We start from the raw sequence: 14,342 nt of genomic DNA on the forward strand, positions 1-14,342 counted from the left end.
TTAAGCTATATGAATATCAGAAACTAGAAACAGCTTTACAACTAATGGTCTCTGATATTATTCAGACCAAGTAATTGCATGCAGCATATGCATGCCCAGGTACATGGCTGCGGTCAGATCCTGACTTGGTTTATTTACCTGTCTAGCCCAGTGTTCAGTTTGGGATGCTGTGTGGCCTTGTTTGTGAAAGGTACAAGTCACATACTTTAATTCATCTCATTTAACAGTTTTAATGCCTGGACTCTGGCACTGAGTTCTGGGAACACAGGCCTGTGCTGTATTGTTGTCATGGCACTGTTTTCACATACAGCAGAGATTTCATATACTTGCCAAATGAATGTATTAAATTTACTGATCTCCACTTTCTGCCAGCCATCACCTTTCACCACCGTCCTCTCTGGAAATCTGTAGTAGTGTGGTGGATGTGCGCACTTCTAGTTAAAAAGGGCACAGTGGGAATCCCTGTAACAGCCTCCATCTCCGATCTCTGATCAAGGGCCTGTGGCCCATTTCAACAAGCATTGTTTTATTTCAGCTGCCTTGGCTAGCCATCAGCTTTCACAATGAACATGGAAATAAGCAATAAAGGGAAAAAAGGGGTCTGCCAAACAGACATTTAGACCCCATGTAGATGTCTGTGTACCACCAGCACAGCTTCTCCATAATGTTCTGGCTTTGTTGTTACTGCAGTGCAGACTGTAGTGATTGGCTGCACAGAAATAGCCATCTGTTTTGCACTCTGACTGGTAAATCTATCAGTTAGGGACCTGGGGACCCTTAGGAATTCAGAGGATGGGGTGTAGCCTGTTTAGAGTACAGGATGATGCAGATTCGGCCAGTGTGTCTGGAGAGGAATGCTCATGTGGGGATCATTTGTGTCATGTTTTTCCTTCTTCAGAGAGGTAAGGAAAAGATTATGATGGTACCAGTTACTCCTGATCAGAAGAAGCTGGAAAAGCATGAGAGTATGATGAGAGAATTGATTGGGGGGAGGGGGAGCAGAGGACAGAGGACAAGAAGGAGGAAGATAACACCAAAGAACTTTCTGAGCACTCATAATAAACGTGTACCCCATGATGTGCTCCATTTAGAAAACCTGCCAGTGACAGACTTATTCACATGGAAAATACACACAGCTTTTTCCCCCTTCTAATGAACATTTGACTTCAGCTGATTGATAAAATATTGGTTAGAGAGACAGAGAGAGTGTGAGCAAGACAGAGTACTAGCTTCAGTACTTGGGAGCTGGCAAGGTCATATGCTCTCTCAGAAGATATCCTGGCATGTGTGGCAGTCATGTCAGAACTAACTAAACAACTCTCTCTTCCCCTCCCATATGTCTGGGCTTTTTGTTGCCTTTCATAATAAAATGCCTGCAATAACCTGTGACTTTGAACACATATAAGAACTGTAAATAGGAGATTGGGATTGACCCTGTTTTCCAATTTCTCTCTCCTCTTTAGATGTTATCTGTTTTTCAGTATGTATTCTCTGCAGTGGGAAACTGCAGTGTGTTCCCTTGAACATTTGCATCCTGCTGTGGCAAGGAGCAATGTGTTTGCCTCGCTTAACAGTATCACATTAAATAGAATGGAATTTTCAACTGGCAAGAAAGAACTGTCAGAAGCTACCAAGATTTTGAAGGAAAACAAAGAGGTTAAAAGCATTTTCCCCCCCTTGTAGATTGCTGAGTAGAGGCTTAGGCCTCAAAGCAGCCATCAAATTTTACTACATGTTCAATAAAAATATAGTACAATGTATTTTATTTTAGTTCAGAAAGACAGCTTAACAGTTCTGTGGGTCCCCATGATTTAAATCTTAACAAAAAAAGAAGTGTTTATTTGTTCTATCTACAGTGTATACATATAGGTGCTATGGCAATACAAATACTAAAAAATAATAATTATATTTAGAGCAAGGGATTAAAATATGTATTTCTGGTTCAAATCTAGCCCAACATGGTACTGACTAAATGTAATACAATAGCTGCTATCATATATTTCATTCCTAGGAGGTATATGTCCATGTTACAAGATGTACCAACATAACTGGCACTCATGTTGGCAGTCTTAGGTTATGTCTATACTAGAAATGCTACAGTGGCAGAGCTGCTGTGCTGCAGCTATAGCGAATACACATACTACAGCAGCGTAAGGGGTTCTTCCATTGCTGTAGTAAATTGACCTCTCCGCAAGGCCGTAACTAGGTCGATGGAAGAATTCTTCTGTCAACTTAGCACTTTCTACACTAGGGCTTAGATAGGCTTCCAGGGGGTGCAAATTTTTTAACACCCTTGAGGGACATAGCTGGGTCAATTTATCTTTCTAGTGTACACCAGCCCTTCATAGATAAGTCAACAGATGAAAGGGCCTGGCCACTCAACTGCCAGCAGGTATTTTAGTGAGGTAGTCTGCACTGTTGCTAAATACACTCTACCCATTCAGGGGATAGTCAGACAGAGTGACCAAACATCTGGGTTTACCCAGTTTGTCCTAGAATCCTGTCCGATTTTACTGCACGTGGCTTTCCTCACTCTCTCTCTTACAATATCTCTTAATGGTTTCTTGATCATTCTCCTACTCTCTTTCCTCTGCTTGATGATCCTCACCACCTCTCTTAATTCTGAATTCAAGTCCAGCTGGGCTTATGTGCAGATGATGTTCTACCGCCTACCTCTCTCTCTAGGTTATTATAGTGCATTTGTCATTATGGTAGCTGAATGTTTCTGAATGTCCCTGTCTGCTGTCAGCCACAATCATTTATCTGAAATCTAGCATGCCATTCAGTATGGGACATAATCTGTACATTATTCTTCTTTATAGCATTCTTAGACTTAAATAGGATGGAGAATGAGAAGATGGGTGCCAAGCAAAACACTAAATGTAGTACATGCCCAACAGGTTATGAAGTCAGCCTTAAGGTAGGGGATTGAGCATGGACGCACAAGCATAGGAATTGGAAATTGGAAGCAAGGGTGATGATAGAAGACTGGAGGGGAACTGTGACCCAAACACCCAGTGACATGGTTCTTCCAAGCATCTCCAAGCCACTTTTCACCCATCTTTTTCTATTTCCCTACTCTCTCATTTCCTGGGCGACAATCTTAAAGTAGGTGTTGAAGATTTTCTTTTTAAAAAATGTGGTGGCCTCATAGAGAAATTCAGTTTTCAGGGCTGTAAATCTGACACCTTTAGTAAGCACAAAATTCACTTACAATACATTATTAAAAGAGAGAAACATAATCTCCCCAAAAAACCAAATGTGCATTTCACCATATTATACCCTTATTTTCTATTGCCTACGACAGTTTTGAACAAAGGTTGTTACTACACGCAATGCATATTTGGAGCTACCTGTGAATTCTGCTTTTGAGAAGAATGCTGTTTAGAAGAACTCACATAAACAGAAATGAGACAAAACCAAAATCCTAGACCTAGATCTCCCTTTGCGGTTGGTCCCTATCTATACAATATACTAAAACAAAAATCCAAACAATCAAGCAAGCAAACAAACAATCCCAAAACTTGAGAAGTTTAGATTTGTATCTGAAGTTTACATCGGTTTTCATGAACCAGAAAGCGTTCATTGTGAGTACATGTAAAACAATGTGTGAGATTTATCTTTTGTGTGTGTGTGGTTTTTTTTTCTTTTGGCCATTCACCCCCACTGACACTGTGCCAAGAAGTTTAATTAAATGTGAAATGTGTAACCTTTGTGGCCCTGCAAGAAAAGCATTGGATGGCAACGTAATCCCAGAATTACATCATCATTGTGCATGACACTTGCTTTGAAGGGGAACAACAACTTACCTTTCCTTTGCTGATTATAAAGAAAGTGTCCCCTCGAGCACCTTGCCTGATAATGTACTCTCCGTTTTCATAGTGTGTCTGTAGAAAAATTAACAAGAACAAAAAGAATCAGACTGTCACTCAGTTTGCAGTCTAACAGTTTCACAAGATAACTCTTAGGGAAGCAGTAAGCCTGAATGAATTTTATCCAAGCCTAACATCTGTCACGATTTAAGAATTACCCTATGTCAAGAAATATAATAGTGAAAAAGAAATAATTTTTGTCTTGCCCATTTTTCTTATTATTTTATTAGTGCCAGCTTTTGTTTGGATGCATTATCCTCAATCTATGTATCCTAATTGAATGAGACACAGGAATTTTTCAGCAGAGCATTCAGTAAAAACAAAACCTATGGTAATAAACAGTTTATAACAATGGTCCTTTTCTGGGTCTTTTTATTTGTGTTTGTGGTGTTCATTCTATTTTATAAGTTGTTAGCGATGACTTTATTTAGCAGTTATTTTTACTTCAAATCAGTTGTATTATTAGTCTGGATTTGTTGACCCTGGTTTATTGAAAAAATTTCTGCAAATATTCTGTCCTATCCAGTCGGAGTGAGTGTCTAAACATGAGCTAGATGAAATTCCTTTTATTACACCAATCAATGTAATAATATCAGGGGTGAATTTAGACCAAGAAATAAAAGTCAGTATGTTAAAAGATAAGCCCCTAAATCCAGGCTCCTAAATAACTAGTCTGACTTTCAGAGGTATTGAGTATCAGCAGCACCAATCGATTACAGATCGATGCAGAGATATGTCAAGTTACAGCATCCCACCTAAAATGTTGACCTAGATCTCCCACTAGTTAAATAAATGGTGGTGGCCTTATCAAGCTTTTGTGATAAATGCAGTACTGATTGCTATCTTCAGATCTCTTGTGCTCCCCTAGAATGCAATATGAACCTTTGAAACAAATAAGCTCTAGTGAACGTGTTATTTGAAGACTGCAGCAAGTCCCAGAAAAGACTGCCAGATCACCTGGGTTCTGAAAGTAGTATATCAGCAGAAGCACAGGAGGAAAAGACCATGACTCAAGATGAAGGAATTTATTTGAAATACTCTAAACCTTCAAAATGGACTGGGATTTGGAACTGTCCTTATTTTTTCGAAAGCAGATTGTTGATCCATCATTTTCACCCTCAGTCTTTTTGATCTCACTTGAACTCAGATGAAAATACTTTACCATGAAAAGGGATATTTTAGGATTCACATAAAATGCTTAATACAGAGGAGAAAAAAAATCTTTGTTTTGGAAGTAATTGATTTAGGAGCTAATAAATATGAAGTAAAATAACTTTGTGGTAGGAAACGCAAGCATTCATGTCTAATTAAACAATAACTCAATTAACAAAGATATTTTATTCATTAAAAAGCAATTAAATTGAGTCTGCAGAGGTTTGTACAATGTTTGCATTGACTGAGCATGACAAAAATGCCAGAGGAAACTGAAAACTTCAGCAACAGAACTCCAATGTCTGAATATCCTTTACAATCTAAAGACAAAAATTAATAAAATGGACATTAATTTATGCTGAGTCATCAATGCTGAATAATTCTCATCACTCTTCACGAAGGAAAAGTCCATGGAAACATGACCCTGGATTCTCTGCAGATGGCCCTGACTTTTGGTGGGTCTCTCATGAGCCTCTGGATTTGGGAGCTGAACTCCCTTATTGCCCATGTGGCAAAGCAGGAAGAGCAACAATGTTCAAGTGGAAACCATGAAACTTTTCAAGAACAAACTCAGGAGTTTTGACTCTCTGATACAGGAATAATTTAAGATGAGGATTATGAGTGCATAAAGTTTGCATAACCAAAAGGGCCCAGTTTTAGAAAATGTTGAGCACCACTTTCTGAAAATCTAATCCCTTCATGGTGCCTCAAGATGGGCACCCAAAAATTGAGGAATGTCACTAATCATTGAAAATGTTGTCCAGAAAGTCTTCTGTTTGGGAAGCTGATCTTCACATTAAAACTGGGGCACTGGATCCTTGCTAAATCTATGAACAGAAAGACTTAAACAAGAGCACCAAGAGAGATGTGACCCTTCCTCAGCCTTTGAAAGGTGGTGGCAAAAGGTGACTGGGACAGTCACAGGACATCTAAACATGTAAGCTTATTGATTTTTTCTAAAAGAGCTTTTTACCTGCCACAAGGAAATATTTCTCTACTGAGCAATGCTCAATTACCAGGTGACATTCTAGTAGCACAGAGGGTACTGAACAATTGCATTTAATCCTAATGCTTCCTATTTATTGTGATCCTTCTAGCTGCCTCTAATCCTTCAACTATCTATTGATCATATCTCTTCAATCTCCTACCCCCCTTGCTCCCTCTCGTATCCCCTCATTGTCAACAAATCTCACTGATTTTATGCTCTTTATCATCTGTCCAACCTTTACTTGCCAGTCTGAGTGCATCATAGTTCATCTTGGATGCCTGACAAACATCTTAAACTCAATATGACAAAAGCTAAACTTAACTTTCCTTCCAAGTTCTTTTGTTTCACTCCTTTTTAATAAATAAATAAATACCTAACTCTTATATAGTGTTTTTATTCATAAATCTCAAAATATTCTACAAAAGAGGCCAGTATCATTATCCCCATGTGACAGATGGGGAAACTGAGGCACAGAGCAGTGAAGTGAATTGCCCAACGTCATCTAGCAGGTCAGTGGCAGAGCTAGACATAGAAGCTAGAACTCGAGACTCATAATCCTGTGGTTTGTCTATTCGGACACATTTGTTCAGTATCAACCTCCCCATTATCAAGACTCACAACTTAGTTGTCATATTTGACTCCTCCCTATTAATTACCCCCCACATTCAGGTTTTCACCAAATCCAGTCTCTTCAGGCTCTCTAAAATATTCTCCTTTCTTCCTTTCCCATCTGCTGAAACAGATGCCTTTTTTACAATAACTTCTTACTTTGCAACTTTGAAGCACTCCACTCTCTAGGCCATCCAAAATACTGTAGCTAAAAACCATCTTCCTCTCTTGATATTCCGATCATTGACTCCTCACTGAATTCCATCGTTCATTGGCCTATATCTTTCCACATCAGTTTCAGTCTTGTTGTTTACAACTTCATGGTTCTACATCACTTTCAGACTGCTTAATTTCATCCCTTTTTTTCCTTACTACAAGCTTTCTCCAGACCTACGCTCTCCCCAATATTTTCTCCCTATAAATTTTTGTGTCTTCTCCTCTCACTCGTGGCTCCATGTCTTTTATTCTTTGTGTTAGGGACCTGAACCAAGAATCCACTAATTTTTTCTCATAATTTCTCACTTTCTATCATTAATCAACTCTGCTCATTCTCATGCTTCATCCTTTTAATTTTACAGTTTCCATTTATTTAGACTGTGTGCTCCTTGGTGCAAGAATCTGTATAGCTATGAAGCTATATAAATAATAGAAGTAATAAATATCCTTCTAACCTTTCCTGTTTGTCAGGAAAGTTAGGATGGTAACATTTGCACATAAGTTAACATGACATGAATTAACCAACAAAACACTTTTTATAGCTGGTTCATAAATGTTACATTACCATTAGAGTTTCAGTTTCATCTACAGAAAACCAATCTAAGGCAGTATAAAAATAATGTTCTAAATGAAAAAGTATGAAAATAAAGTTCTGAAAGTTTTAATGGTAACACATGTAGAAGCAATGAAGTCTAAATTAAAACTGAAATAAAAAAGAGGAAGGAGAACAAGCAGGTTTAATGAGGCTGTCCTGTCCTTGTCACTTACTATGCACGTCAAAGACTTAACAGACTGACACTTCTGCTAGGATTGTTATTTGTCTAGACTTGCACTAAAGAATCTAATTTTAATGGGTCTTCTCTAGTAAAATTTTTAGAGCCAGTCTATTTGCAAAGGGGTCCTTTAAAAACAACAAACATTCTGCATTTATACAATTTTTTTGTCTTCAAAGTCCATTACACACATTAAGTAAACATTCCCAAAACACCACTATGAGGTATGTAAATAATATTAATATCCACATTTTACAGTTGGAAAATTGAAGCATAATGGTTATCTGACTTGTCCGAGACTGAGAAAGTCAACACCAAAGTCAAGATTAGAACTCCAAAGTTTTTGACTTCCAGACTAGGCCTTACTCCAGAAAAGAGTACTCTGCACGGAGACAAGAAAACTGGATCACAGAGAAGTAGTATAACAATTGTATTTTTCAGAGGGCACACCCAGGTTGAAGGAGAGAGCTAATTCACCCTCTTATGCATATTTCTATTAAACTGAGCATTACTTAGGAAAGTAAGGTATATCTCAGAGGAGAGAAAAGATTCCAAGAAACAAATTGATCAACAAATGAATTAAAAAATGTTACTAAGCAAGACATAGGAAGTAAATACATAAAACCTGTTCTTTAACAACACGGTCCAATTTCTGCAAACCCTTAGTCATACAAGTAACCTTTATTCCTGCAAGCAGTTCCAGAGACAAATGGGACTACTTGTGAGATCAAGCATCACTTGTATGACTAAGTGTTTGGAGGATCAAGTCCAGGGTTTATGTATTTTCCCAGATAATCTTCACAAGGCCAATCTGAAGAGAGAGAGCATGTGCATTCACTCAGCACCTCTTCCAGCCACTTCCCACATACTCACTTCCCACATCCAGCCAGCTCAGTCCCTGCCCTTCCTAATTGTAGGCAATCCAATGCCAGAATGCTCTCACAGAGTCTGGGAGAAAGGTCAAAATACTCTGGAGGCAGATGATGTCCCTTCTTTCCACAAAGAGAAAGTTAAAGGGATTACACTGTATACTTCATGCACTATTTCCAGGAGCTAGATAGTAGGTAGTCAGAACTAGACTCCAGTTTGGCAGGAAGCAGGAGAAACTAGAAATGTAGGCTGGTGAGGTAGGCTCTCTGGAGAACAGTACAGCAGCCCAGGTCCAGATAACTGAAGTTAGCTACAAGCTTCCCCTTTCCCTCGCACACATGGGGAAAGGAGAGTCTAAGCTGGGCCACCTAGACAAGTATGTGACAGCTTAGGCCCATGGAGACAGGTCGGCTGAAGAAAACAGCCAAAAGTTGAAAATAGGTCATTGCTGAAAATAATCATTGACTAACTTTACAAACCAAGAACCATGAATGTGCATTTTTGTATACATGAGACAATTGGGATGAAGGTTATTTCATGGAGATAGAATAAATTAAACATGGTTACATAACTGAAGGTGTTTTGCCACAGAAATTGGTCTGATGTTTCAGTGGAATACCTGGAGTTGACAGTCCATGAGTGGCAGAATTTAGCCCAACAAAGAAGAAGTTAAAGTGGAAGTGTGATTATCCCAAAGGATAGTAGAGGTATTACGTGAAAGTAATTGTGGCTCTTCAAAATGTTGTGCACATATGGACCCCACTCTTTGAGCTCATGCACCCCATGCACAGGAGGTCAGAGTCTTTTAATCAGCAGTGTCCACTGGGGCCATTATATACCATCGTGCTACTTGTTCTGAGGGTAAAAAGGGTAGAGAAATCCCAACTAAGTTCCTTCAAAACCCAGAATCCTTGTCTGAAGCCTCTGAGTTTTGAAGTTTTGAAGAAGGAACAGGAAACTTCAGAGTAAGATGACTCCTCTCATGGACTTTTTCATCAGGAACAGTTTTAAATGTGCCTGGCTGGCTTTCTGTGTGTGTTTTGAAAAATACTTTAAAACTGTACACTTGGGGGAGAGGGATATGGTCCTCCCCTAGGCAAAAAAAATACATGATGTGTCCATCATTCAAGGGGAGTGTCCATCATTCAAGGGGATAGCCATGTCACGTGATTCATAAGTTTTAAAACCTGGAAATTTTGATTCAGTCCCTAGAGTTGATTGCCCTAGTACTATGGCAACTAGCTAACAGAAGCCTAACACTATCTTTATTTATTTATTTATGTGCGTGTGCACACACACACGAGCACACATGCAGCAACAGGCTAGTACAAAAATATAAGAAATAAAAGAAAGTAAGTATAGTAACTACACTAACTACTGTATAATGAGAGACTACAGTAGCCAAGAAGACGCTGAGGCTGTTCAGTCTCCCTGATGATGATATGGCACACCTGGTAGCTGAACTTTGTGACTTTGTCCTGACCCAAAACTACTTCAGATTTGGAGACAATCTATACCTTCAAATCAGTGGCACAGCTATGGGCACCCGCATAGCCCCACAATATGCCAACATCTTTATGGCTGACTTAGAACATCGCTTCCTCGAAACTCGTCCCCGAACACCTCTTCTTTACCTATGCTACATTGATGACATTTTCATCATCTGGACCCATGAGAAAGAGTCCCTCGAAGAATTCCACTGGGATTTCAATAATTTCCACCCCATCATCAACCTCAGCCTGGACCAGTGCACACAAGAAATCCACTTCCTGAACACTACAATACAAATAAGTGATGGTCATATTAATACCACCCTATACCAAAAACCATCTGTCCACAATACATACCTTCATGCCTCCAGCTTCCACCCTGGACACATTACACGATCCATTGTCTACAGCCAAGCCCTAAGATACAACCGGATTTGCTCCGATCCCTCAGACAGAGACAAACACCTACAGGATCTCCATAAAACATTCTTAAAGATACAGTACCCATCTGGGGAGGTGAAGAAACAAACTGACAGAGCCAGACGGGTACCCAGAAGTCACCTACCACAGGACAGACCCAACAAAGAAAACAACAGAACACCATTGGACATCACCTACAGCTCACAGCTAAAATCTCTCCAACACATCATTAAGGATCTACAACCTATCCTAGCAGATGATCCCTCACTCGCTCAAGCCATGGGAGGCAGGCCTATCCTTGCTTACAGACAGCCCCCCAACCTGAAGCAAATACTCACCAGCAACCGTACACCATATCACAAGAACACTAACCCAGGAACCTATCTCTGAACAAACCCCATTGCCAACTCTGCCTGCACATCGATTCTAGTGACACCATCACAGGTCCTAACCACATCAGCCACAACATCAGGAGCTCATTCACCAGCACATCTACTAATGTAATGTATGCCATCATGTGCCAGCAATGCCCCTCTGCCATGTACATTGGTCAAACTGGACTGTCACTACACAAAAGAATAAATGGACACAGATCAGACATAAAAAATGGAAACATCCATAACCCAGTCAGAGAGCACTTCAATCTCCCAGGACACTCTGTAGCTGACTTGAAAGCTGCCATACTTCAATAAAAAAACTTCAAAAACAGACTTCAGCAAGCAACTGCAGAGCTGGAACTCATCTGCAAACTTGACACAATCAGACTGGGTCTGAATAGGGACTTGGAATGGTTATCTCATTACAAGAAGTAATTATCACTGTTCACACATTCTCACCTTCTAATCAATCATTGTGAATAGGCCTCATCTACTCTAACTGAATTGACTTTGTTAGCACTTGCCCTCCCCATTGTTGCTTCTTACCCTTGGATGTATATATATCTACTTCCTCCCTGTGATTTCCACTTCATGCATCTGACGAAGTGGGTTGCAGCCCACGAAAGCTTATGCTCCCAGAAATTTGTTAGTCTTTAAGGTGCTACAGGACTCTCGTTGTATACGGACTAACACGGCTACCCCTCTGGAACTTTTCAACCAAAGAGTGAAGTTTTCAGCTGCTTTGGATTCCACCAATAATGTTAGTGGTTTTTATTTTAAGTATTGTAGCATCCATTGCTTGAACCCTATTGTGACCAATGTGAGTCCTGGGAAGTGTAAGAAGTTCAAAAGAATATATTGAGATGTGCCAGATAAGCATGGACTTAAATGGGAGAATCCCTGGACAGTGTTAAGGTGAATTTCCATAACTCTGATTATGCAAAAAACCCAACTTTTTGAAGCTACACCCTGAAGAGAGGGCCATTAACTGCTGAATAGCTGTTCTTGGAGACTGGAGCTCAAAGATCCAAGCTGTATAAAAAAACAAGCCAAACTGGTCAGTCTGGGTTCTTGCTCCTGATTTTAAAACTGACACGAATCAGTAACTAAGTGGGCAAACCCAGTCATGGGGTTTGAAAGACTCGCATCTACCACAGCTCTAGGCTGGAGTTGAGGTGACCTCTGGTAAGCTTTTGGCATGTGTAAGTTATTTAATTTTTATAAATGTTTTTTTCTGTAATGCTTTTACTCTGAGAATGAATGCAGTGTACTTTATGAAGGCTGGCTGGGAACTGGTGTTACAGTTGCTGGACCCCTGTCAGACCTGCTGGGGAAATCACAGTGAAGTGCAGAGATGCAAGCCTAAACTCTTGGTATGGAGTGAGAGAGACATGGGTCTCTGCCCGAGAGAATTGACAGGTGGCCGACAGAAATCTTGAGAGTGTCTCAGAGGAAAACTGGGATGGGAGGTGTCAAAGGTGCAGTGAACCCTGAAACTGTGATACCTGTAAGTACATAACTAATATTTTTCATATTCACGAGAGAGAGAGAGAAGCTATGGACACTCAACTTTTACTTTCAAGGTCTGGAACATTTTTCAATAAGACACAAACGTAAAAGTGATTGAGTAAGTTAGAGGAGTACATTTACAAAAAGAAATATGTCAGGAAGAAAAATATACAGTAATAACTTTTCTCAATGACTGAATGTTCTTTAGAAAAGTTCCACAATCAAAGCTGATTTTTATGGGAAAAGATGAACAAAAATATGCATCTGAATATAATAAATAGTATGAACATATTACAAAAACCTCAAATTCCCATTTATTAGGGACCCTATCCAAAACCCACTGAAGTTAGCTGACTTTAGTGGGCTTTGAATCAGGTCTCTTAGGAGCATGGTAAGAGGAAAAGTAAAATGAAAATGTTAATCCAATACAATAATTAGCTGTTTAAAACTCTCTGGACCAGTTGCTCAGCTGTAGTAAGCCAGCATAGCTCCACCAATTTACACCACGTGAGAATCTACTGCTCTATCTTTATCTCTCTCTTCCTTTCAAATTCCATATCAGATAAACTACTTAATACTTTAATTCTTACTACTTGCCTCAGCCAAAGGTTATCCACATAAACATCAAGGCCCTGATCCTGCAAACACTATTAGATAACTGTAGTTACTGTTCTACATACGTGTTTTCAGGGTCAGTGCCCAAGATTTCACTTTTATAATTTTTTATCAATCTATAGAAACATTTGGAAACATTTTAATTTGGAATGAACACAAGATATTTCTGCTTAAATCCTAATAGGTGATGACCTAATAGCTTCATTTTAAGTAAATGAACATTTTTGCAAATATAATTGGCTTGTTAGAAATAACTGTACAGCATGCTAGAAAACGTTCCTGAAGACCTATCTAATCCAAATGTATTTAATTTATTTAGCCTTTTTATCCTCATATTATAAAAGAAAATAACAACATGCCTCCCTCTAGTAAACATGATTCTTGAGTTCAGAGGATATTATAACAACTTAATAGTACTGGAATGAACTAACAGAATTCAGCATGTGGGAACTATAGCCAGTCTAAGCAACTTTTTGCCATCAACACCTTTGCCACAAGATGTCATCCTCTGCTACTATCTTTGAACACAGATTTCATCTATGTGTTAGGCAGGATCAAAAAGGCAGCTTTACATATCACCCTCAATATAGTGGAGTTCCGTCAGTTTTGTCAATATAGTTAAGGTTGTGACTGAATTTCTGCTATGAAACCTATGGTTTAATTATAAAACACTGATATAAATACCAGTTCAGTCCAGGCTGCAACTTGTTATGCAAGATCTTGGACTGGAATCTTAATAAAAAAGAAAAAGCTCAAGATTTTTAGAGTAATAAAATGGTGGTGGTTGTTCTTAGTTTATAGAGAAAGATGTTAATCTAATGATGTTTAGCAGTAACATTGTACTTGCAACGTTTTAAAAGTGTCTTCTACTTTTTAAGAAAAAACCATCTGATAAAAAATTACTTAAAGAAAATGGCAGTTATATGTCTCAGAAAGTTGGTTTGTGCAGCTGTACTACCTTTCTTAACACTGTTAACAATGTATCTGACTCAGCACCATGCAGCCATATGTTGGGGTTGTGATGAGCCACACTGTATCAAAGGGAACACTGAGGGGGAGTCTGCAAGATTTCTCCCTAAGCTCCTGGATGGAAAGAGCTTGCCCGAGATTGTCTGTACTGCTAGCCAGCTCTCCTGGCTGAAACATGAGGTGTGTGTATTGTGAAAGGGGTGTCCTGAACCCCTCGAGGCCATTCTACTGACCCACAATAGCCAGAATTATAGTGCTATCTGGAAATGACTGGTTTTACCTCCGACATGTTTCCTATAAAAGGTATAAGGGGCAGCAACAGGTGTCATAGAACTAGAGAATCCCCAGTCAGCTAATTCATCCAATTTTCTAGCATCTTTTGCACTGCTGGAGTGGCACAAACAGGATGATGTGGTGTTCAGGATCTGGCTTTAAAACCAGAAAAAACTGCAGCACATAAATACTATTTTCAATGTTGTTAT

At 39.2% G+C, this 14,342-nt stretch overlaps 1 protein-coding gene across 3 annotated transcripts in view; it reads right to left on the reverse strand.

The window, feature by feature from the left end:
- The window catches only part of PRKG1 (protein kinase cGMP-dependent 1), an 819,482-nt gene that overhangs the window by 169,968 nt on the left and 635,172 nt on the right, over positions 1-14,342 (reverse strand). For all 3 annotated transcript variants that reach the window (XM_067552762.1, XM_067552761.1, XM_067552763.1), the window contains one exon: positions 3,810-3,887. In XM_067552762.1, coding sequence (XP_067408863.1) covers positions 3,810-3,887 — 78 coding nt within the window. The remainder of the gene's footprint in view (positions 1-3,809; positions 3,888-14,342) is intronic.

This window comes from Emydura macquarii, unplaced genomic scaffold (assembly GCF_026122565.2).
Source record: "Emydura macquarii macquarii isolate MOO-44397 ecotype Brisbane River unplaced genomic scaffold, CSIRO-AGI_Emac_v2 contig_1390, whole genome shotgun sequence".
Classification (NCBI taxonomy): domain Eukaryota; kingdom Metazoa; phylum Chordata; order Testudines; family Chelidae; genus Emydura; species Emydura macquarii.